Below are 24,694 nucleotides of genomic sequence, written 5' to 3'. Positions count from 1 at the left end.
CAGTTTGGACCACAATGCGGTTAGGTAGGAAGGAAATTAATCTGTTACGGAAGAAGTTAGGAGATGGAGGGAAGCGTAATTTGGAAAAGGCGACTTGGAGCTTCAAGTTTACTGACGAGAAGACAGCATCTAGCATAACCGTATAAACTGCGTCCTTAGCGCCCAGCGGCCATGCAGTCGGGGGGGGGGGTCACTTCAGCGTAGCAGCGTGACTGCCCCGTGGCCGCGGTGGGCTCAGCTGGACCCCGCGGCACGGGCCCAGACCTCGTAGATGAGCTTGGGCAAACCAGAAGAGGACAGAGAAAATGAATTATTAACATAGATGGCATTTCGAGTAAGCCCATGTCTGCTGCTGGTTTTTCTAATGTAGCAGCCAAGTCTCAGAACAGGAGAGGTTTTAAGTGTAAAGGAAGAATAATTATGACTTCACTGAGGTAAAGGAGAGTAAAAAGGTATCAGAGACACCTCATGAGAGATCTAGACAGACTTCTAATGAATGCTTGTGAAGCATGCAAGACTGCAGTTAATATTTGTACCACTGATGCAAGAAAGTACAGAAGAGAAGTCACGGGTACTTGTTAGTCTGATAGAAAGAAAAAATTCCCCGCAGCTGGAACTACATTCAGAATGAGTTAAATAAAACTTCACACTCCACACCATTTGTAAATATGGAAAACCAGGGGAAGTGGGCACCAGTTTATTCTAGGTGGAACTACACTGCTTGTAGATAAGCTTAATAGAATTGGTGGAATTTAAATGAATTTTTAGGAGAAAGCCAAATGCCAAACTCCTACAGTAGCCAGCGGACAGTGGAAAAGAAATACAGCTTAACATTTCAAGACGTGAACTAAGAAAACAGCCCACATCTGCTAAATCTGTAATGTGTGGAAGTAATTAATTATAACATTGGAAACAAGCAGTCAAAAGTTAATAAAAATGTTGACGCAAATGCAAAATTATTGGAAAGATAAATAAGAACATTTAACTTGGATGAAGATAAGCCTGATACATTCCAGAAGGAATGATGATTTGATGTACTACTATGATGCTGGGCTGCAACTGCACAAAGGCAGTTTCTATTGGATCCCAGGTAATAATATAGCACCTTCAAGAGTTCCTAAGTTTAGTGAAATATAATTGTGTGCAAAGGCTGTACAGCTTTATGGTTAGGAAACACTGAAAAGAACACATACATATAGCATCTAATTCAGTGGTGTGTGGCAATTTCCAACATGGTGTTTTTCCTTCCTCATAATGATTAACCTGAGTAATTCTGTGTCAGTGTATCATTGAAGCAAAGGACCTAGCTGTATTTTCCTCTAAGGAACAACAGCCAGCCATAATACTAAATATTTTAAAATGAATACAAAAGGTGGTTGCCCAAAATATTTTATTGGAATCAATTTGCAACAGTCCTTTACAAAACACAGCATTGATTCTGGTCTACCTTCAAACTGCTTTGTGGAGTTTCAGTCTTTTCATTGCTACAAGACTGGTCCTGAGAAAGGCTGCATACAAAATCATCTTGTTTTCAGGCAACCTCTGGCTTCTTTTTGAAGTTGGTGATGCTGTCCGCTGCAGAAAGCATGAACCTAGATGGGATGGACACACTATGATCTGACACAATCACGTGTCAAATTTACTATTAAGGAAAACTGGTAAATTTAAACATAAAGTTGTAAAGGTCTACTTGAAAACACCAGGTTAATAAACTGTCATACTATTTAACATGTATCATTAGACACCTTTGCCTAACAGCTGTAATACCCTGCCTAGCAAGAGAGTAGGGGTTACTTTAGGCAGCAGTTAGGCAATAGGCTTAGGTGAGAAGAGCTAATTGTAGGCCTTAATAATGACCCATTTGGCACAAAAAGCTGTGCCTAAAGAAAGGCAGTCAGCCTGTTATGTCCACCCTAGGCCCATTGGACCAAATCACCCTACAGCGGCGAAATTTGTAGTTACAGGCTCGTAGAGATTCCGAGTTTTTCTCCTACAGTCCCAAGAAACTCCATAAAAGAGGAAAATTGAGCATTTGTTTTTCCCCAGGTTTAAAGGCATTTATGTCACAGATAACATTCTCAATTTTAATACTGGAAACTGTTCGTAAAGGCAAAAATATATTGGAAATTTAAATATCATGTTAAATTCCCCCATATTTTCTTCAGGAATAGAGCTTTGCTGAGGCAACAGCTTAAAGTGTTTTAACTTTTGCCATCTCTGAGCTGTCATTGCTATCGAAGATCTACAGCAGACTTTTGAATTGGGTGGTAAGTCTTAAAATACAGCGTTAGTAGAAGATTTGTAGTGACGTTCATGACATTTCTAAAATTGCCAAATCATATAGCAATTTCAATTTTGTAAATCACTTTGAAAGATCTCTTACATTATAAAAAATTACAAAATTTACAATTCAGAGAGGCCACCTGGACAACCTTCGCAAGATTTGACCCTGTATAGCAGCAATGTTTCTAGAGGATACAGGACAACCCCTTGTGATTTCAGAGCACACGAGGCAGAACAGGCGTGTTCTTTCGCTACCAGGACAGCGCTCTGTGATCAGAGGACAAAAAATGAGTTAGGCCCTGTAAATAATTCGTATTGTAACTGACCTTTATCTTCTTCAGGAATTTTCCTAAGCATATTCTGTGCTTAGAGCCTGAAAGAAGTGAACAAGTTGAAGGACAAAACAGGCCTATTACAGTGGTTACTGATACAGACTAACCTCTTGCAGCACTGTGCTTTAGCAGACCAATTTCTAGGCAGCTACTCTGTGAGTTCCAAAAATTTTCTGAAATTTGACTAGTTTGCAATGTGTTATCTAGTTGGAGGCCAACTTTGTAATTAGCATTGCTTCATCCTCCATTCCTTACCAAAAGATTCCCAGAACAGTTTAGAATGTTCTCTATCAGACACACAGGTGACAAACTGCAAAAGAACCCATTTGCTCCAGTCCCGCACTGAACTGGTGGTGGTGGTGACACACTTTTGAATAAAGGTAAATACATTCAAGCCCCTCAAGTAATCTAATCATTGTAGAACAGACTAGACTAGAATGGTTCAGTTGAAAGGGACCTACAATGATCATCTAGTCGACTGCGATGTACAGTTCGACTAGATCATCTCATATTAGTTCACTGTACTAGATTGTACAGTGAACTCCAGATCTAAGGGGTGGCATGCAGACAGAATAAGCAGAAAGTATTTAAGCAAATTAATTTCCTTCAAAATGAATGGTCAGTATCTTTCTACTGTAGTGGTATCCTGTGCACTAGGAAGAGTTAATAAAAATCAATACAGGGCAGGGGATTTCTAGTCTTGTAAATCCATTTCTTGAAGACTATGATACAGAAGAATAATGAGCCATATTCTGCTACTTTCACTAGCAAATTTCTCTGCAAAACATTGTCTTCTTCAGTGTATTATTAAGGGTATATGCATTGCCCAGCTATAGACTGTAAGAGGATCAATACTGATCAGATAGCACTCACTGAGTAATTCAAGCTTTCCCTTTTACTAACCAGCAAAAATATCACTATTTAAGATGGTTCTTTCCATTTGAGCTGAATCATCCAAAAAAAGAGATGGACCTGTTCACTGTAACAATAGTCTTAAAGAATTTTTGTTTCTAGAACTAAATGAAATGAAACACCTTTTACTGCAGAAACAATTTTAATCAGATCAAAGTGTACAAAAAACTATCAGAACAAATGTTAGATGAACAGAAGACTAAAGAGTAATTGTGGCCTCACTGGACAATGTATATTACATACCACCTTACTCATTTGAAAGAGAATTGGGACACTTTTTTTTTTTTAAACAACAGTTTTATAATTGTCCATCCTACATGCTTATTCTGTCCATTCTACTGTTGCCCCAAATGCAGGAGTTGCATGTTTCAGAGCCTGCACCTAGAAAGGTTTAACTTATCTTTATTGATTCAATTCATATACTTTTTAACAAAACTTTAACAGGTTGTTTTTTTTTTTAAAGCTTACTTGCAAGTCACGTTTTATAGGCAATACTCTACCACCTAGCTTTGGTAGTGGTTGACGTAACATTTTAAAGAATATTTGCTATTCACACAATTTGCATTAGATGTTTAAAATACCATGACTGAAACAAAAGTTAATTCGTCCAAAAGGACAGTCAGAGGCTAAAACGATATTTTAGAACAATCATCAAAAGCCTTTACTGTATCATAGTCACTTCAAGTGTTGTAAAGCAGTTTTCTACAATCTTCAGCTTCTCTTCAGAAAGAAGGTTTTCTTGCTTCAGTTGTCCAACGAGAGCTTCCAAGGACCTGAGTCTCCCCAAAGTTTTTATCTCCTGCATTTCAAGTAGAGTTATCTTGGAGTGGAGCTTTGAAATTTTTTGCCAAAGGTGATCTCTGTCTATGTCTTGTTTGCAGTATGAATGTTCAGTTTGCAATACTTCACTTCCACCATATGCATTCATATACACAGATTGATCTGTTTCTGTCTCCTCTGTGTCAAGAAACTCTTGCTTAATAGGCAGGAAAGAACTATTTACTATTTCAGGCGCTTCTGAACTCTCGGCTGGCACAATAATAGCGATGACAGATTCTTCACTTCCACTCAACTGTTCAATCGTTTGTGTGACTGTACTCAGTAAAACTGCATTTTCACTTGTTGGCTGTACTTCAACAGAGCAGCCTGCAACATGAGAGTTAGGATTTTCAATTGCATAGTCAGTAATTGAACCTAAAGCATTTTTCAGTTTCAGCGATGAATTCAAGTAGTCAGGGTCAGTAAATTGCAAGACTGTAGCGGTACAACCTACTGGATCCTCTGCAGAAGTATGAGCACTGGTAGGTTCCATGCTTTGGACTGCTGCTGCCATTAAAACAGGATTAGGTTGATGTATATGCTGCTTAGATGAATTATCAAGAACAACACTGTCTGCCTGAAAGTCTTCTCCATTTTGAAGTTGCAGTTTTTGAATTTGTAAAGGTTTACTCAATGCAGTTGAGCAAACTACTTCCGCTTTTTCACCTACATTTTCTGCAATTACAGGATTTTTCTTTGGCGTACAAGGTTCAAGTGATACATGTGCCTTCTCTGACACGACATTTGTATTTGTTTCTTCCGCATCTTCTCTCTCTATCTCTTGTGAGCTGTTCTGAGAAGAATCTTTTTCCTGGAGGGAAAAAAAAAAACCAAAACCAACCACCTTGTAACTAGGAAATCACTTGAGCATAAAAAAATTGGGCAAATCTCATTCTATACCATGGTACTGCATAAAGAGTAATTTAGATGAGCGCTGTTTGAAAATTACACCAGAGACCTGAAAATTCATGTAAGCGTCTTCCATAGCTTTGCTTCAGGTCCTAAATGTTAAAATACTATTTTAAAGCTCTAAAGGCAATAATACTTTTTTCTTTTCTTTTTGAAACTCTACGGAACTTTACTGATTTACACGAGTCATCATAATTTTAAAAGCACTTTAAAAGAAGTGGCGACACAAATCTGTCTGACAAAGACTGGCTAGCACCTCCTATTCCTACTTGAAACATTGTATTAAATATATGTATATTAAATAAACACAGTACAAGATTTTTGCATTAAAGATGCAACAAAGTTGGCTTGGAAAGATACAGCAAATTTTTAGTCATGGTCTACCCCAAAGAGAATTTAACAACAACAACAACAAAAGATTATGAACACAGACTTGCAGAACAGTGAAACATGCACAATCACATAGTCTGATTTTTAAACAAGGAATTCAATCCTGACAACTAAAGTTCACAATTCATAAAAATGGAGAACTTTTTTTTGGATGGATAGAAGTCTTAGCAGAAGGATACAATTTTAACAAGACTTCAAACAGAAGCTGGTACTGAAAGAGGGACAATTTGAAGCTTATCCTTTTTTAGCCACCTTTTTTTCCCCTCCTCCACATAAACTACACCACCACATAATTAGATTTAAGATCAGTATCCAAACAAGCTTTTTAGTATGTCAGTCAGTGAAACAAAAATACACTAATAGTGAGTGTCTTATTTTTTTCTAGTAGGTTTGATTATGAAGAGACCAAACTGCAGAACTTGTGTTAGGCCTGTGGACTAAAAAACAAAACCAAAAATGCCCAGAACAAAAAGACCAGAATGAGAAGCAACTTTAACTTTGCTAACTAAATATAGATCAGGCAAAAAAAAACTGGGGGGGGGGGAGAGGGGAGGGCAGGGAGAAGGAAAAAAAGAAAGGGGGGTGGGGGGGGATAAAGGGAAAGTCCAGGCTGAAAAAACAGATGATCATAGAAAACAGATGATCATAGAAAAGATAATTTTGAAGCGTATGTTCATAGGAGTAAGTAGTCTGAAGTATCCTAAATACATTAAACTTTTAAATTCAATTTTACATGAAACTTCAGTTTTAAAAGGACTGAAAAATGTGTACAAAAATAGAATTCATTTGGTTACCTTTATCTTTTCAAAGGTGATACTTAACATCACATCAATCTTAGGGATTTTGAGAGAATGAAGTATTTCCCTTTGTTCTACCAGCAGCTGAAAAAGGCCTTCTCAGAGTAAATCTTTTAACTAGATGAATCTCTTATGAAATTAATTAGGGAAATGTCCCCCAAAACCTTGCCTATCAGAACTGCCATTAAGGCTGAAGGAAAGGCACCAAAAACACCTCTCAGGATAGAGCTGCTTGAAGACAGACCTTTACTTTCATTGAAAAGCTTCCTCATCCATTGGTCCCTGCCCTCACGCTCTTCAAAATAAAAATCCTTGCAAACTGATGTAGAATGGTTACAGATATCGAAATGCAGGCAACTAACATTGCTTATAAGACACAAATATTCTTTATTTAGAAGAAGAAATAATATGAAAAGTTTCCTGAAGAATCATTAAGCATTGCTGGGAAGATATCCTTCGCTTGCTCGGTAATACAAAAAGCAAGGTAGTGGAGAACAACATGCAAATATTGCAACTCTTCGCTGTCAGTTTTCCAAACCAAGGGTTTATAGCCAAGTGTTGAAAGGCAGCCTTGGATCTTAGCTTCTTATTCCTCTACATAAACTCAGGAACACACTAACAAGGGATTCTCCCCAAGAATAAGGAGAGCTCTTTCCAGTGTCTTCGTGAATATTCAGTCTTTGTAGAAAATTTGGGTTTGGGGCAACTACAGAACTAGCAGCCAAGTCAATGGATATTGTTGATTTGTTGAGGTGGTCACTGACATGTCTTGATGCTTAGAAAAGTGCAGTCAGAAGTGTGAGATTAAAAAAAAATAACGCCAGAGAGAGAAGTAAGACCCCAGGAAAGCAAGTTCACAGTATCACAGATACATAGAACTGGCATCTCTTTCCTTTTGATAGCAGGGAAGTGATGGGTACATTGAAAGGAAGCATAGAATATTCTTTTTCCAAACTGGATAAATCTATCTGTGATTTCCCAGGTATATATTGCTGATGCAAAAATAATTTAGAGAAGCTATTGGTATGTTCTTGGTAACACTACTAGATAAAATGTTACCTTCATAACTCTGCTTTGTAGGTGTACTATGACTGGTCTATGGTCACATGTAAAACAAAAGAGAATGAAGAGATGGGGAAAAGCCAACTTTTCTTGCGGGTGAAATCACATAGTTTATTTGTAATTGTACAGAAGCACAGGGCAGAAAAGTCCAGTTCCAAAGTTAGGGCTCCTTGTTACAATAACAGCACAGAGAATTCAGGGATATATCGAAGTGGGGGTGAGGGGGCTGGAAGGAAAGATATTTATTAAGTTCCTACTGCCATACCTAGCAAGATTTTCTATTTTTGTATGTGAGAGATTTATCAAGATTGCTTTTCACTCTACAGAGTCAAAAGCAGTCTGGACAACACTTGCAGCTATTCAAGAAGACAGAGAACTTCATGACTAAAAATAAATTGTTTTGTAAAATTAATTAGCCACACATCTCAGTTTCAGCAATTTAGCCTTAATTCCAGTCCTTCCATTTCTCCCACCTCCAACATGATGATCCAGAGGAAGACCGTTATGTGCCAGAAGAGAACTAGCATAGCTTTGATCATGAGTAGGTGCCCGTGTAGCACAGTATTTTTATGTAACCAATAGTACAACTCTGTGAAAGACAGAAAGATGGAATAATCTTTGTGGCATATCTTCAGCAGCCTACAGTCCTGAGCTCTTGGGTGTTAGAGAGCTTAGGGACAGGAAAGAGAAATGTGTAGTTTGAAAATAACACATTCCAAAGCCACTATTTATGTACAGTTAATAAAACGCCTTAAAAAACCATTAATTAAGAGTACTTGCACAGGAAAAAATATTTAGAATCATAATATTCTCATAGGAAATTTATTTTCCAATGGGAAATTTCCTACAGGAAATGCTTCTGTAGTTTCCAGTTAAAAAAGATATTGAACCTCCAGTCAAAGTTGTTCTTCCTTTACACTATAGAATCACATATTTGTTTTGTGTCAGTGCTGGCTATTGACAAAATGTTCTGATGGACAGGAATTCTATTTTTAAAATAAAATACAAATACATTACAGATAATCAGAACATCTGTATTATATCAATAGTTGGTTAGCTTTGTACTACAATAAAAAAAGATAGGAATACATTACCTCATCATTTGGGGAAGAGAAAATTGTTGGTACAGCAGTATGTTTCAAGTATCGTATACCCCATCGCACATCAAGGGAGTCAGGGGTAAAATGATCACTGCATAGGAGTTGGTGCTTGCTTGGAGTCCATGCATCTCGTTTCATATTCCGCAACCATTTCTCAAGTCTCTCTTTATCATGAAGTGGAAATCTTTTTTAAAGCAGTTGAAAAAACAAACAAAAACACAAACAAAAAAACTGTTATTTTTTTTCTTTCTTTCTTCTTTTTAAATAAAGAATATCTCATTATTGCTTACAAGGTAGTCTTTCCTTACAAAAAGATTAAAATAATAATTTTTTAATAATTTTAAATATTAAATGCTAATCAGGATGTCACTTACATGTTAATCCAATAATTATCCAAATTTTTTCTAGCTGGGTGTTTGCTCCAGAGTTCAGCAGCAGAATTTCTGTTTATTTCTGCTAGCCGAGGGTTTCAGAACCCAAGGGCAAGAAGTTTTGAAAGGTTTGATCCTGCAGCACTTGCTCAGAAAGTAGTTCTGCTGAAGTGAGATGACATACTCTGACTTCACTTAAAAAAAGTTACGTCTGGCCCTCATTTTAGAAATAGTATTTGTGAGGCTTTTCTGTCTTACTAGACACAATGAGGAACAAACCCTTTTATTACTATTTTTTTGTTTAACAGAGCACCTCTTAATATATGTTATACTTCAGATTATCAGATCATTTGGATATGTGACTATTTCCAGTGCAGGATTTAAAATTTATTCAAAAAGCAAATATGCACAAATGCAAAGCATTTCTGTATTTTTTGTTTCAGCAATCAAGCCTTCTTACAGTGTTGAGAGCCCACACAATATTATGTAATCCATAACTAACTTTTCAACCATCTAACCTACTTGAAAAGGAAAATGAAGAGTATACATGTTCACAGAAAAAAAAAAATAAATTGAAATATATGCAAATGGTCAGACAAATTACATGGGAAAGAGAACTAAATTAAAAGAAAGTGGGCAAAGATATGCAATTTACTTAATCGCAATACACAAATTAAAGGGAAATTACAGGCTCATTATGATGCATGTACAGTCAAGCAGTCATGGCAATGGTAACACGAACATTCAGACCACTCTTGTCTCTCATCTCTTACCAGACAGATATCAGGGTATTTTAAATGTGCTTACAGATTTCTCTGGTGCATATCAAGTTTATTTTAACTCTAGCATATAACGACATATGATACATAAACCATAACTTGAATTCTGAGCACTGCAGAATGAGTCCTGTCAAGAAAGAAATATTCCTTAGAATAGTGAGCAATACTAATTAAAAAAGATAAAAATTTATGTTTTTGTGTATATGAAACTGTAAGAGAGATTCTTGTGGCCATTAAACCTCACCTGATTGTAACTGTAGGATGTAAAAAGTATTAGCTGTTGGCAGTATGACGGACAACAAAACATCCAGAGGTGTACAAGTGCCTACAGCCTCTTTACAAGAGCCATTTTGTTTTACTCGCTAAACGGAAATAGAGCACTCCTATCTCCATTTCTCTTCCCTTAGCTCTTTTTTCCTTCTAATTAACAATCAGTTCTTTTGGTTATGCTTATTACCATACGTTTATGGAACATTAATGCACAAAAAAAATTGGTTCTGCGGTGAGATATTCCCACAGAACAGAAGCTGGGGAGAGAGCCTGGAGTGCTGAGTGTCACCCAAATGCTACGAAAGGCACCTGTCAATCAGGCTACTACTTGGCAAACCCTAGATCCCACCCTCAAATCCCTGAAGCTGCAGGCTTCCTCCAAAAGCCACACACGGCAACGACTCTCTTATGCAGGCTCACAGTGTTCCAAAATGGCAAACTCAAGATGATTTTGAGAGAAAAACACCAGATATCCACAGGGTAAATGTGCATGTCTTCACCCCTTCCCCAATCTTTCGATTTTGTTGCCATTTAAGTTTTCAAGTTACCAAGGAAACAGAGCAAGCTTTTGACGTATCTGGCTCTGAGTATCTGCAGGAATGCAAGGAATAATGCTGGCAAGAACACAATAACTTTTCAAGGACAGGTTAAAGGTTCAGCCTTTTCAAATCCTGCCTACTTAGATCGTGTATGCCCAATACTCGCATTACATATATTATACAGCATGCCCCATGAGTAACAGAGCTTAGCCTGGGGTGTTACTACATAGGCCCAAAAAAAGGCTCTCAGGAAGAGGATGGCTTCTTTCAACTGAAGGTCATGATACCAGTTGCAACCTCTGCAAGAAGGTCTTGAGAACATTTGCTTCCACTGCCGTTATCTTTGCAACACAGCACTCACTGCTTTCCCCAGTCAGCCAGCCTCAGATGGGAAACAGAATAATCTGTAGTGAGAGACAATGTCTGATAGCGAAATTTATTATGTTATCTTAAGGGCAACCTCGCCAAAACCTGCTCCTGCCCCTTGCTTATCAAGGGAACCTGTTCTCTGGTGTAAACAGGACACAAAAAAGGGAAAAAGGAAAGAGGAACGGACAGAATTTATTCAGTAACTGCCACCACTGCACAAGTAAGGCGGGTGAAGAAATAAAACAAAGAAGGGCAGTTAGGCCTGCTGAGATTAGGTCACAGTTAAAAAGTTCAGAAGGGGCTCAGACCCAAAACTACAGAGCAGCAGAGGACTTTGGGGTGGTAAAAGGCAAGGGAATAAAACTTGCAATTCCTATCAGTTGTAGCTGCTAATGTAGGGCAAGAGATCTCTATAAACCAAATCTCAGCACCCTTTCTACAGGCCCATGATACTCATAATGCAGCACAATTCAATGGCTAGATACAACAGCTGTGTTTTTTGCAAACATCTTTATATTGACGCCATACATTTGAATCTAAATATGTATCAGCACTCAAAACTTGTTTTGATCATCCATGTAGCACTCACATTCTCTAAAGCAATATAAATAATCTATTTCCCCTCATTTTCATGATTGTTTTATGATGAATCATGTATTAGCGACGTGCCAGGAAAAAGAGCTTTCCTTGAATTTAAACTAAATTCCCTTCCAAAGCAGTCTTCCTACATAGTCTTGCTGATCTTGGAATAACAATGACTACTCAGCAACTGAAACAAAACTTAGTGGTATAAATTTTGCCCAAACAGACTTTGAGACTAGTTGTAGGAATTTATTCTTCAAATTTGTCTCAAATGCTACAAAATTCCTTCTGTTGACAAACGCTTATCATACCTTTATTCAGCAGAAATAGATTAATATTTAGTTACCTGCACTGTGCTCCTGTCAGGGTTGAGAAACACTCACCATTCTGGGAGTCAACAGCCACGTAACCGCAACAGTACAGAGGTTGCTGCGGGCTGGGATGGCGACCAATCCATCAGGTGGCCGGACGGTACCATGCAGCCCCCAATAAACTGATTTTTTGGCAACCGAGCTAGCTAGCTTCCAGCTAGCTCAGCTGCCTCCAAACAAACCAGCAACGCCTCTGTTGGCAGCGTAGGCAAGATAATGATTCTAGTGGGAATATTTAATTGTAAAGAATCAATATATGCTTACTTTCCCACTCTGCCAGACCCTTCGCTTAGCTTGCAAGCTGTCAGACGCAGGATGCTCGCCTCCTTCACCACGAAGCCCCAGCCTGCAGTAAAGCCTGCCCTGCCGAAACACCCCTTCCCCAACGGCCGACAGGCGGGTGAAAACCGGGGCAACCGGTGCCGCTTGGCTCCAACAGCTAAACAGCCGCACGATTACAAGCGCAAATTTCATTCCTTAGCCGAACCTCTCCGGTTTTCGCTTCGAGAGCCCTCCGAGGCTGCTGTACCTCTCCCCCCACGCGAGTACCGCCGGCCTTGGCGGGGTGTGTGTGTGAGGAAATACTCGGCCTGTCGACCCTTTCCCCTTCCCCTCTCCCCCAGAGGTGAGAGCGTTATTTCCCCCCAGCCTCTCGGGACCCGGCGGGGTTCAAAGGCGACTACCAGCCCCTCAAGTTACTCCCTCGGCCGTTTACCCCCTCCTCCGGCTCCTGAGGGGCCGCGGCGGGCCTCGCCTCACTCGAGGCCGGCCCCTTCGGCGTTCGCCATCCCCAGGGCCCGCAGCCCTTACCAAGACCCTCGGCCCTCACCCCCCGCCGCCGGCCACTCACGGGTAGAAGCTCAGCTTGCGCTGGTCCCTGGCGCTTTGGCCCCCTCGGTTCTTGCAGCAGGACGCGGCGCAGTACCGCGGCATGGCGGAGCGGAGCGGACGCGGGGCGGAACCATCCGCGCAGCGGGGGTGCGGCGGGGGGCGGCAGTCACGGGGACAACGGCCTCCTCCGCCTCCCTCCGCCTCCTCCTTCCCCCGCCCCTCGCGTCAGGGTTGAAAAGCCCCACCCAGCGGCGGCGGCTGTAGCGGTAGTACTGGCAGAGTCCTCTTGCTTCGCCCTGCGTCACGTGGGGCCAAGCGGCCAATGGCGCAGCGCTTCGTGTAGGAATCGCGGTCTTGGGGAAGGGGAAGGTCTGCGCGAGCGCCGACGGCGGTTGGGTAGGAGCGGCGCGCGGGGCGCTGAGGGGCAGCGGCCTCTGTGCTGGCGGCGGCGGCGGCGAGCGAGGGCTGAGGTGGGGACGGGGCCGTCCCCCGACGGCGAGAGGGGCGGCAGCGAAGGGCCTGGGCCGCTGTGGAAGGGCTTGCGGAAGGCGGAGGGGGTGCTGAGGTAGCTGGAGGGAGGGAAGGAGGGCGCGGAGGGGCCGGAGAGGTTAAGGGGGGCTGGGGGACGGTGTGGGGAAGGGGGGGGGGGGAGGGTTGCGGCGCTGGGACTCGGCATGGTGGATTTGTTTGGCCCTTGGGCTTCTCTGGGCTCTCGCTTCTCGCTAGGCCCTTCTGTTGTGGTCTTTCCCAAGCCTGGCCGACTTGGAGGTGGGACGGTGTCGCTGGTATGATCTGGTACGGCTCTAGCGAGGTTCATTAGGGGTCTGGCTAGGGCGGATGATGCCAGGGGAGGCTCTGTTTCGTTTCCCCGTTCTCCAGAGCAAGATTCAGGAGCCGCCTTCTAGATTTGGCTTTCCGGTTAGTATAGGAAAGGCCAAGGAAAGTACAAGCCCCGCAGTTTGACAAGACTTTCCTGTAGCTGGCAGTGGACTAGGAGACTTGCTTACTCATCGGGTTAGTCGTGATATGAGAACCAATGGAGGACTCTGGTAACTTTCTTACTACTAATAAATCGTTTGCAAAAATAACTATATGACATCAGGATTCCTTCCACTGGATAGTGCATCGCACTTCCTGTAACCAGAGCAGTAGTGATGCTGTGGATTTTCTGAGTATGTGAGATTTTGTGAGTATAAGCATTAACCTAAGGTCTTTGGTAATTATTTTCAAAGAGGGATGGAATAGGGTGTTGGCATTGCAAGATGGAAGTAGCTCCTTATTTTCTGTATGTGACAGATTTTATTCCAGGTGCATCATTCTTAAACATCATTTCATCATGCAGCTATTGATAAAAGTTAATAAACTGATAAAGAACTGATTGTTATCACCTCTGTAATACTTTTGATAAGCATCAGGCAGTATACTTCTTACACCAAGCTGAATAGTAGTTGAGATCTGTAACTACTCATCCAACAGAGTTAAATAAAACAATCTGTGTTAATAAAATCTCTAACTTTACTCCTAGATGTACCTAAATAAAATGTGGTTCTTCATAATTGTTAGGAGAGACTGTTTTGTGGCATGAGCTTGCTGTCAAGGAGTACACAGAAGTACACTTAACAAATTCTGGAATGTGCTTTAAGTAACTACTGTGCATAGCCTGGAAAGTGAAATTTATCTGTCTCTTTTCAAATGAGAAACTGAGGGAGAAGAGACTTAAGCAGAATAAGTGTTTAAAAGACTTTATTTTGAAAGGGATTGTAAAAATAGGGATGGCAGGGCAGAGGTCAGGCATTTAACAGTTGACTAGCAATGCTAAGATGCTGACACATAAAATAGGTATTTTCTAAAAAGTAAATTGAATAATTGATGATGGTATCTAAATATAAGACTTACTATGTCTTTGTGGTAACCTTAAGTTTAAAATGCTGCTCATACTGGAGTTTCATTTCTGTTTGATTTTCATTTACATTTCATTTTATTCTTGTATTTGAGTTTCATTGAGTTGTTCAAGGGCAACATTAAATCTGTCTATTTAAAATATAGTGAAACTTAAGTACTGATTTATCTTTTTTTTTTCAAATATGCTTTAGAAATCCAGATAAAAGTAGGGGCATTATAGCATAGAACAGAAATCCTAATGTAAAACTGTAGAAAAAGGAAAACTTAGGTATAATTCATTATCAGGAATAATAGAAGTCGAGACGGTTAGGCAGAGCAGAAGACTTCAAAGGAGTGACTTCATGTTCTCAGGTTGTGATGAGCTTGGGAGTTATAAAAGAGGATTTGGCTCTTAATGAAGGACATAAACTACTCTTTTTAGCTCTTTTTGTGTTTAATAGTAGAAGAAGGGAGGCTAGCCTTAAGAGAATGCAGTAGGTGATTATAGAAGCACTATGCAGGTGTGGGGACATGAAATAAAATAAAAACAATCTCACATGTGAGATGAAGGTCTAAATCTGTATCTATAAAGCACAAACAGGAAGAAAGCCCCAAAAGTGTGGAAGGCTGTACATGTGTGTAGCTCTTAGTGCCCAAGTGACAAAGTTTCAGTTTAGTGAAGTGGTGGGAGAAATAAGTGGAAAAGCCTTGGAAAGGCTGGTACAAAAAATACATCTGGTATCATGCACGAAGAATACTGAAAAGAACTGTCTCTTTAGTATCCAAGTACACTGATCAAAATACAATTTGTTTCAACTGCTGCTCCTTAACACTTGATATCATGCAGGCTGCTAGCCAAATAAATGCTTAAGAGGGCATGGGTATGTTAATCTTAGAGCTTTTTGCTCCTGCCTCACAGCATTCATTTTAGTCCCCAATTTACCTGTTAGAAACTGTATTTATTTCCATTTTTGGTGTTTGGGTGTTAATTTTCTCTACAGGGTATGGGCTTCCTATTAAAGTCTTGATTGTCTTATGTACTTGATATTCAAAGGTTTTGAACTCTGCATGACCAGTGTTTGGGCCACACACCATCTAAAAGTATTCTAACTTTAATGGTACTCAGACTGTGAGGTTAGTTTATTCAACTTTCAGGGAAGTAATACTGTTCAACTCTTTGAATTGTACTTAGGGTACGCTCAAATCGGTGTAATCCGGTGAGGGGGACATGTTACTTCTGACATGTTCAGGGCCTTGTTGTGCATTGTGCTGGTTAAGGTGACAGCCAGCATTCTGTCTTTGAACAGGCATGTTTCTGTACTCTGTGTTTTAAATGTAATGCACGGCCCTAGGAAAAATCATTTGATCTCTCCTGGTAGGAAGAGCTCACCCTGTCCTTCACAAAAATCATGAAAGATCATGTGGCTACGTGGAACTGATTTTTCTTATTACTTATGCCACAGCTTTTTCCCTGAGTTCTAGCATCAGTTTGTTTTAAAATGTAACTTTTTGTTAAATGCATTGCTGAAAAAGAGTTAAATTTTTAATTATTGAAGCTGCTTGTCTTGTATAGAAGACTTCTTTTTTTTGAGTTCAGCTCAGACATTGAGAGTTTCATGGGTAAACCTTTATACGCAGTGGTATTTATCAGATTAATTCTTTGATATCAAACATACTTTTTTATTTATAGTACAATTTAATATGAAAGTAAGCTAAGCCCAGCCCATTGTAAAGTAAAGGAAAATGTGCTCTACTTGACTGAACTCGGTACTCTGAGTGGTTTACTCTTTATCATGTTCTTAGGTCAGTTAAACGACCTTCTGAAGGTGAGCATGAGTGTCTAACAGTCTTGTCTTCCAGCACCTCGCAGTTGATTCTTAGGCCAGTTGTGTTTTCAGGCTCTTACTGTTGCATGAGCTAATCAGTGAATTGGTCTTCCACTTGTCCTGGTTTAACCCCAGCTGGCAATTAAGCACCATGCAGCTGCTTGCTTATTCCTCCCTGCCTGCCTCCCACCCTGCCCACTGGGATGGGGGAGATACTTGGGGGGGGGGGGGAGTAAAACTCATAGGTTGAGGTAAAGGCAGTTTAATAGGACAGAAAAGGAAGGGAAAATAATAATAATAATTGAATATACAAAAGTGATGCATAGTACAGTTGTTAGCCACCTGCTGACTGATGCCCAGCCAATCCCCAAGCTGTGGTGCCCCCCAGCCAACTCCCCCCCCTAGTTTCTATGCTGGGCATGATGTCATATGGTATGGAATACCCCCTTGGTTTGTTTGGGTCATCTGTCCTGGCTGTGTCCCCTCCCAGCTTCTTGTGCACTCACAGCCTCTGCTGGTAGGGCAGTGAGAAGCTGAAAAGTCCCTGACTTTGTTGTTGCTAAGCAGTGTTTATACTAAAAGATCAGTGTGTTATCAACATTAGCCTCATCTTAAATCTAAAACACAGCCCTATACCAGCTACTAAGAAGGAAGTTAACTTTATTCCAGCTGAAACCAAGACACCAGTACTGAGTGGGTTTTTGCAACCTTCACTTTAATTTAGAGCTGCTGTGTTTATGGTCCTAGAACTCAAGGATTGGTTTAAAGCTACTTAAGGTATGCCAGCATGAACTGTTTGATACAGTGAAACATATTGTATGTGTACTTCAACAGCTCTGTGGGAGAAAGTATGGTTAAGGATACACTGAAGTGTGCTTGTGATGCATGTGAAATATGAATTCACAGTGTTTTCATTTATATATTCTGTGATTATGAAACTATGGGAATGGGTTTTGACATGTGTGAAACAATGTGTTTACACGACTGTCACTGAGTTACTCCTGAAACATACAGGTCTTCCTCTTCTGGCTTATAGCTGTACTTTTAAGTTGTTGCAGAAACTGAAAATTAACTTGAATTAACTGAATTAACTTGTTCTTCAAGTATATTTCTTTTTCTTTCTAGGAACCAGAGAAATGGCAACGACGCAATCTGTCTTCACATTTGCTCTCTGCATTTTAATGATAACTGAATTAATACTGGCTACAGAGAGCTATTATGATATCTTAGGAGTTCCAAAAAATGCATCTGACCGCCAGATCAAGAAGGCGTTTCACAAGCTGGCTATGAAATACCACCCAGACAAAAATAAGAGTCCTGGTGCAGAAGCAAAATTTAGAGAAATTGCTGAAGGTAATGTATGCTAACCTTAGTCTTAATAATTTAATACATGGCTTATATCTGTGAGCAGATGTGGTTACTTAGGTTTGCTCTGGTTTTGCTGAGTAAGAGGTTAAAAGATTTTTTTCTTATTTCTGTTTCTGTGTGTCAAATGTCCAGTATCAGTATCTGGCTCGTTTCTGTGTCCTTGTACGTAGGCGGGCCTTTTACATAGTTTATGCATTCCTGCTTATTAGGCTTTTTGGCTTATGCCTCTTGTCACAAAACCATACTTGGCAGTAGGACAACTTTAGCCCTAGGAGGTTAATTCTTATCTTTTGATCTGTCTAGTAAGATCCAGCTCAGGATTACTAGGGCTTCAGGGGGACCTAACAGCAACCTTCTAGTAACTGTGGGGAGATTATAAAAAAAAAAAAATACAGCGAAGTGGTTCATGGTGGGAGTACAAGAGGTTCAGAGTGGTTATAAGGAAAAACTTATTCATCTTGAGGATAGGCCGGTGTTGGAACAGGTTGCTTAGAGAGGTTGTGAGGTCTCCAACCTTGGAAATTCTTCAGGAATGAGTGGATAAAGCCCTGAATAAGCTAGTCTGATCTCATAACTGACCCTGCTTTGAGCAGGAGGGTACAGTACAGATCTTCTGAGGTCGCTTCCAACCTGAGTTACCCTGTGGTCCTAGAAATACACCATTCATAAGTGTTCTGTGATAAAACATAATCATGGAAGTGGATAATCAAGAATAGAAAAAGGCTTGCTGAAAAATCAGGTGTTTCCACTTCTGATCCCCATAGACTGTTATAATATCCATCTGTGTAGTTCTAACTAAACTAGCAGGAGATTTCTGGGTTTTACTTTCTTGTCTGCAGAAAAATTATTTTGAAAGAAAGGTAGTCAATATAGTGAAAGGGAGGGACAGTCTCGTTAGATACTTACTGTAGTTGTTAGCACCTATTGCAGGAGGAATTGGGAACTCTTAAGTAAGTGTTGAAGTATATAGAATAGTTGCAAGCCTTTGACAGAAAATGGAAGTGTTTGAAATACTTAATGTTTCAGAATAGGTATATTATCTGTCAGAGTTTCTGCCTTGGAACACCAGTAGCTGTAGTTGTAGACCAAAAATCAGATGGACACCTAATTTCATTTCAGATATATCCAGTCACAAAATCTAGGTTAATTGTTGAACTTTTGAAAAGCCAAGAATTTGGACAGAGGGGAAACTAATTCCCTTTATGTCCTTGATGTTTATCTTGTTGCTTAGTTGTAACTGCGGTCTAGCTAGAACCTGCTGGCTGGCTGGCAAGTAGTTTTGCAGACACTGCACTGTGTTACTGTGATAGGAATGCAGTAGGCAGTTCATTTTGTTAGGTAGTGCTCCTAACTCATCCTCTGTCCTCCAGTCTTTCTGATCACCATATGTCATTGCTATTTTCTTTGAAATATAAACACTAATCTTTATTGCTAGTTAAGCTATGTTGTATTATGTGAATTTAAAATTTTGAGGATATAATCTGTCCTCATAGTATAGCTATATTTATTATTATAAATAAATATTTGTTTTGAAACAGCTTATTTTGGATTGGAAAAAGTTAAACAAATGTTGACCTTTGTTGGGCTTGCATATTGAATGAAAGTCTTGCTTGAAATTTGTCCTGTTGAGGGAGTGGGAGAAAGCTGTTCTTTGTATTTGTGTATGGTTTTCTTTTGTCGTTGTTTGTTTTTTTCAAATGAGAATGTAAATAAACTTTTAAAACTTTTTTTTTAAATGGAAATAGCATATGAAACATTATCAGATGAGAATAAACGAAGAGAATATGATCAGTTTGGCCGTCATGGAGGACAAGGAAATAATGGAAGCCCGTTCCATCAGTCATTTAATTTCAACTTTGATGATCTGTTCAAAGACTTTGACCTCTTTAGTCAAAACTCACGGTCCAAAAAGCACTTTGAAAATCACTTCCGAAGTCATCGGGAAGCTCACAATCGGCAAAGGCGTTCTTTCCAAGAGTTCTCCTTTGGAGGTGGACTGTTTGATGATGTGTTTGAAAATATGGAAAAAATGTTTTCATTTAGTGACTTTGAAAATGCACACCGGCATGCAGTGCGAACTGATACCAGATTTCATGGATCCAGCAAGCACTGTAGGACTGTCACTCAGAGACGAGGAAACATGGTTACCACATATACAGACTGTTCTGGACAATAATGTTTCCTTTCTTTTCATCTCTTTTCTTCTTCTTTCAACATCTTCATAATCTTTCTTGGTTTTGTGCTAACATGGAAAAAATTCTTTGAACTGTTTGTTCTAAAAAACACTTAACTGCTATAAAGAAATTGTAGATGAAAACTAATCTTCAGAATAGAAACAACATGCATTTGGGAAATAGATGTCTCAGTAACTACTTAGAATGGGAGAGAAATCTCATCTGACAAGAAATTATGTGTATTTCAGTTTAGTAAACACTTTCCATAAATCTGAACTTCAACACAAGATATATATTTTTAATTTGAGAAATGTAATATAATTTTTTTCATACATGCCAATTCAGGACTGTTTGAGTTACTGGTGCATGGATTGCAGCAGAGGAGAAACTTTAATTTTGAAGTGCTGCTTTTTTTCATCACATCTTTCCAAGTTTTCACTTGCAGTTTTTACCTGATACAGACTTATTGTGCAAATTGGATAATTTATGCAAACTACCATCAGAAATATTATTTACCTGGATCTTTGATACTCTGTCCAGCACTGCAAATATATTAATCATAAAACACTTTTTAAAGTTGGAAAATAACAAGAGGGAATATGTTAAGATTGTGCTTCACCTAGGAGAGTGATGTTGGAATTAATTCTATTTCTGCATAGACTTTCATTGGCCTGAAAAGATCTTGGGATTTGAATAACCCTTGATTTATTTAAGGGATATTCGTGTATGTAAGCTTGTGTGCATGCAAGGTCTTTTTTTTTTTCTTCCAGAATACAAATATCTCTATCAAGGTTTGGAAGAGCATACCAAAAACACTCTTGTTTTATGCTTATTATATTACCATGTGTGCAATGTAGTTTCCTTAGCTCAGTTTATTGAACTTAAGTACTCCTCTGTGCTCTTGTGAGCTTAAACAAGATAAGCTTGCCTGCAGATTCCTAGTATTTCTGGAAGGGCCTAAATAAAAAATAGATAGATTGTGTTTAAATTGACAGATTTATTACCCGTCAGCAGGAATTTTTCAGCGTTGTGATTTGAAAGGTAAATTCTTAGCATAAACAGAGTAAAACTGAAAATTACAATTGTTGTATTCATCTAACGCCTTGTGGTGCTGGAATCTGCCAATAAGGACAGTACTAATGGGTATCAATTTCAGCACCATGGAAATCTGTAACCAGTCTAAACTATTTAAAACTAAAAAAAAGAAAAAAAACCACACAACAAACCCCCTGACTATTTTAACTGATGTCAAGCCAAAAGTTTTGTTTTGTTTCTTAACTAGTAATACAGGTTTAGTATATTAAATTGGTTCCCCTTAGTAAGATTACTGGCACCACCCACATATTGTTGTCCCTTCAGAATTGAGATAAGAATTTACCTTTCAGATTGATTGCATGAGCAAAATGAACATTTTAAACAGCAGGGTTTTAAATAGGCTTTGAGTTATTAAAATCTGTATCAGAAGAGATTTAACCCTTTGCTTCTAGGGTGGATGTTGAAAGCTGCCTATTTGCTGAGTAACTTTAACTTTCCCCTCAAGGGTACGTATTATTGCTTGTTCAGTCTTCATTCTCTAAATACTTGGAATGGATTGTTGCATTATATTAAGTGCTTTTCCTCTTCCATGTTCTTTATTTATTAATAGACTAATACCTCATATATGGTCTTTATCAAAAGCCAGTAATTTGTGCAACATTATCGGAATGTGCAATATTCTTATAGTAGGAGAAGTGCTGGAGTGAGTGTGTTTGTTATTTCCACCCTTTTTCTGTTTAGAGATTTTTAGTTTCTTCTGTATAATTAATATATGATTCAACCAAAAGTTGTAATTCATGTAGACTTCTGCATTTTTTCTTTAACATACTCTATCAGTCCTGTGTATGAATCAAATTATCTGATTCATATCATATGGGCATCTAAGTGAACAAATTATGAACTTAAAGTTCTTAATTACTTTCTCTCACAGGTATCAAGGTATTTTTAGAGGTCATTTCTGTATGCATTTGAGGAGAGTTGTTCACACTGAGAAGACTTTGGAAGGATGTGGCCTTTAGTATTAAATATAAGAGTATTAGTGAATGTCCTTTAGGGATGATGACTGCTGGAACTTAGAGGTGGAAGCCAACTCTAGAAGCAGGATGCAAAGGTAAAATATTAATGCCTTTCTTAGTCTAGTAAATATTTTCTTAATAAAAAAAAGTGGAAACAGCAGAATGAGTAGTTCTTAAGTGTGGGAGAAGGAATATTTAAAGTTCCTACTGGAACCAAACCACTGACTTCTTCAAAGGTAGTTTTCTCCAGTTACAAGCATGGGTCCATTCCCTAATCCTGAATTACAGGAATAATAGCTAAAATGATCACTGTAAATTGTAGGAAATGCAGCCATCCCCAAAATTTAAGACTGTTTTAATTGACTGTGTGAGGTCACCTTCTTTCAGGCTAAGCTTTTAGGTGAAAATCAAGGGTCCTTGGCTGCTCCTAGGTTAGCTTCCCCTCTTTAAGGATGCTCCAAACTTTATTCACACAAAGTGTACTTGTTTTCCTTAACTCTTTAAAGTCAAAGTGTGAAACCTAATGAAATGGTAGGATTGCTGGTTTTCTAGCTGATAGTACCTTAAAAAGACTTCTGCCTAGTCTATTTTCATCTGCTTCCATATTAGTTCTCTTAATTACTTGTCATAGGAAAACCAACAAATACTTCTATTATTCCTATGGCTTCTCCAAGTGACCTTTCTGCTTGTTTTGGTTGTTGATCTGAGGTGAAATCCAAAGGAGAGCTCATCATTAGTACCGAAGAGTCTCGTGTATTTCTATCCATATGACTTCCTGTGATGGCTATGCTTTGAATAGACTTTAGCTGAAGAAATTCAGGCAGGCTTTCCTCAGCCAGCAGTCTTCAGTTCCATGGCTATCAGAACACAAGCTTGCAAAACATGTTGTGCTTCTCACTTCTTCAGAGCTCTTGCACATTCTTTTCCTATTTTTAGTGTTTGCTTCATGGCAGGCTCTCCAGCGGAAGTCCTGATATAACCTTATGACACCCCCTACTTCAGAAGTTTAAGTGCCATCTTTGATATCCATATCTTGTGAAAAGACCCAGGAAAACCTGTTTTTTTGTTGTGTGAGGTTGAAAAATACAATTCTTAACTATTTTTTGAAAGGCATTTATGCATATGTAACTCCATATGGTTGAGTTTCTAAAACTTTACAAAAAAAAGTGGTTTTTTTAATGTTTGTTTGTTTTCCATTATACTTCTGAAACGCAGTATCTAGTGGAGATGAAAGTACTGTAAACTTAATTAGGGTGCCATTATATTAAATGTGTGAAAATTGTTTGTGTGATGTTGTCTTTTTTTCTCTCCTTCAAGATGTAGATGGAAGCCAAATTCAAGTGGGTTGTGTGGCACTTGTGTTTTATGGAACACTTTGGCCCCCACGTTTTCCCTGAATGGGCTGGTGGGGTTGGCAGGGAGAAGGGCATGGGGTTGAAAGAGATTGACTTAATTTTACCTGGTTTGTTTTTTTTAGAGATGTTGGGAATTGGTTGGACTTTTTTTCTGAGAGGTGGTGGGTATAAGAGCTGAGAGACTCTGCCTTGAACTGTTGGCTTTCTGTCTGCTGCCTGTGCTCTAACCACCCTGCTAAGGTGTGGGAGAGCAGTACAATCAAGGCTAATCAGGCTGGGTTGCCACTCAAAAGTGCAGATTCTGAAGCCAAGGTTAGGATGTGGTTGTGCCAATTTGAAAGTTGACTGCAAGACTGTGCTTGAAAGTTCTTGTTTTCTGGGTCTAATCCTTAGAAGGTGGAGTTTATAAAAAAAGATTTGGGTTTTGGTATGTCTCAGTGGGCCATTCCTCATTAGAACAGTCTTCCCTGGGACCTAAGCAAATCTGCCATTTTAGCAATGCAAAACCATATTTTGAGGACTAAATGTGTTGGAGACAATGGAAGATATGTGTTATTTTTATGCTGAGCAGAGTGTTGTATTTTTTAAATTATTTGTCAATTGAAAACTCGCATCAGAAGTGTCTGTTGGGCTTGAAACAAAAGCCTTGTGTAGAGCATGTTGACTGTGCCATGTATGGGGCTTGTTTCAGAATATAATGCTGTTCAGAGGATCATCTGGCTGTGGTGGTTGACATGGGTGAACTTGACAGGTCTGCCCTTGGGTTGTGATTCATACAGCCATGCTGCTGACTTCTGTAGTGTGGGCACCTGTTTCTTTAGGGACTGGATAGAGACCAGCTTTGTAGAGGCCCCTCAGCAGCTGTGATATCAATTGACTGTCAGTCACTCCTAGCATAAGTCCGAATCAATTCTAGGTTAAGGCTGGAACTCATCCTTGATTCCAGTTTGTTTAAAAAAAAAACCCAAACCCAACTGCTTTGAAGTGACGTACTCTAAAGCTTAGGCACAGTGGCAAACAACATTTTATGAGGCATGTTCCCTGTTAATCAGTGGGTTTGATTCAATAGCATTTATTTTCAGAACTATGGTAACACTGAAATGAATGTTATTGCTTGTGTTGTTGCTCCTGTCATTGCAGTTGCACCAAAAGGTGCTGTGGAGGAGCTCAGGTCACTAGGGATGGCTGCAGTATTCTACCAAGACTTTGAGACACTAACTGGAGATGGTGGACCATCTTTTCCAAGCAGTTCTTCTGGGACAGACCTCCAAGGAATGAATGTACACCTGGTATCAACAGATATATATTCACTGTTTTGGGGGT

The 24,694-nt window shown here is 39.4% G+C and overlaps 2 protein-coding genes across 6 annotated transcripts; one reads left to right on the top strand and one right to left on the bottom strand.

Moving 5' to 3' along the window:
• Window positions 1-1,373: 1,373 nt before the first annotated feature.
• THAP5 (THAP domain containing 5) lies at window positions 1,374-12,959 on the bottom strand. Of its 2 annotated transcripts, XM_049814511.1 has the most exons (4): window positions 12,736-12,811; window positions 8,979-12,107; window positions 8,599-8,788; window positions 1,374-5,157 (listed from the first exon to the last, which is right to left on the bottom strand). In XM_049814511.1, the coding sequence occupies exons 3-4, from the start codon at window positions 8,740-8,742 to the stop codon at window positions 4,189-4,191; spliced, it is 1,113 nt and encodes a 370-aa protein (XP_049670468.1). In that variant the 5' UTR covers window positions 8,743-8,788; window positions 8,979-12,107; window positions 12,736-12,811; the 3' UTR covers window positions 1,374-4,188. The 2 variants fall into 2 exon arrangements, with proteins under 2 accessions (XP_049670468.1, XP_049670467.1); XM_049814510.1 differs by lacking the exon at window positions 8,979-12,107 and having other exon boundaries at window positions 12,736-12,959.
• A 112-nt stretch (window positions 12,960-13,071) lies between these two features.
• Window positions 13,072-23,300, top strand: DNAJB9 (DnaJ heat shock protein family (Hsp40) member B9). 4 transcript variants are annotated; one of them, XR_007507736.1, is made up of 4 exons: window positions 13,369-13,765; window positions 17,549-17,776; window positions 19,537-21,506; window positions 21,932-23,300. XR_007507736.1 is itself a non-coding variant. In XM_049814515.1 (3 exons), exons 2-3 carry the CDS (start codon window positions 17,560-17,562, stop codon window positions 19,965-19,967), a joined length of 648 nt encoding a protein of 215 aa, XP_049670472.1. In that variant the 5' UTR covers window positions 13,072-13,186; window positions 17,549-17,559; the 3' UTR covers window positions 19,968-23,300. The 4 variants fall into 4 exon arrangements, 3 of the variants coding, with proteins under 3 accessions (XP_049670472.1, XP_049670471.1, XP_049670470.1); XM_049814515.1 differs by lacking the exon at window positions 13,369-13,765 and adding an exon at window positions 13,072-13,186 and having other exon boundaries at window positions 19,537-23,300; XM_049814514.1 differs by lacking the exon at window positions 13,369-13,765 and adding an exon at window positions 13,193-13,281 and having other exon boundaries at window positions 19,537-23,300.
• The last annotated feature ends 1,394 nt before the right edge of the window (window positions 23,301-24,694 follow it).

Source organism: Accipiter gentilis, chromosome 11, assembly GCF_929443795.1.
Source record: "Accipiter gentilis chromosome 11, bAccGen1.1, whole genome shotgun sequence".
Classification (NCBI taxonomy): domain Eukaryota; kingdom Metazoa; phylum Chordata; class Aves; order Accipitriformes; family Accipitridae; genus Astur; species Astur gentilis.
Note: the sequence above shows the minus strand (reverse complement) of the source record. Positions and strands in the feature narration are given on the sequence as shown.

What these genes read in the sequence shown, in the direction of transcription:
- DNAJB9 (XM_049814513.1), top strand. An exon ending in ATTTAGAGAAATTGCTGAAG is followed by an intron (nt 17,777 to 19,536) that starts GTAATGTATGCT and finishes AAATGGAAATAG; the next exon opens with CATATGAAACATTATCAGAT.
- THAP5 (XM_049814510.1), bottom strand. Translation starts at nt 12,818, where the DNA reads ATGCCGCGGTACTGCGCCGCGTCCTGCTGCAAGAACCGAGGGGGCCAA. An exon ending in CGCAAGCTGAGCTTCTACCC is followed by an intron (nt 8,789 to 12,735) that starts GTGAGTGGCCGG and finishes GCTTTAAAAAAG; the next exon opens with ATTTCCACTTCATGATAAAG. An exon ending in TCTCTTCCCCAAATGATGAG is followed by an intron (nt 5,158 to 8,598) that starts GTAATGTATTCC and finishes TTTTCCCTCCAG; the next exon opens with GAAAAAGATTCTTCTCAGAA.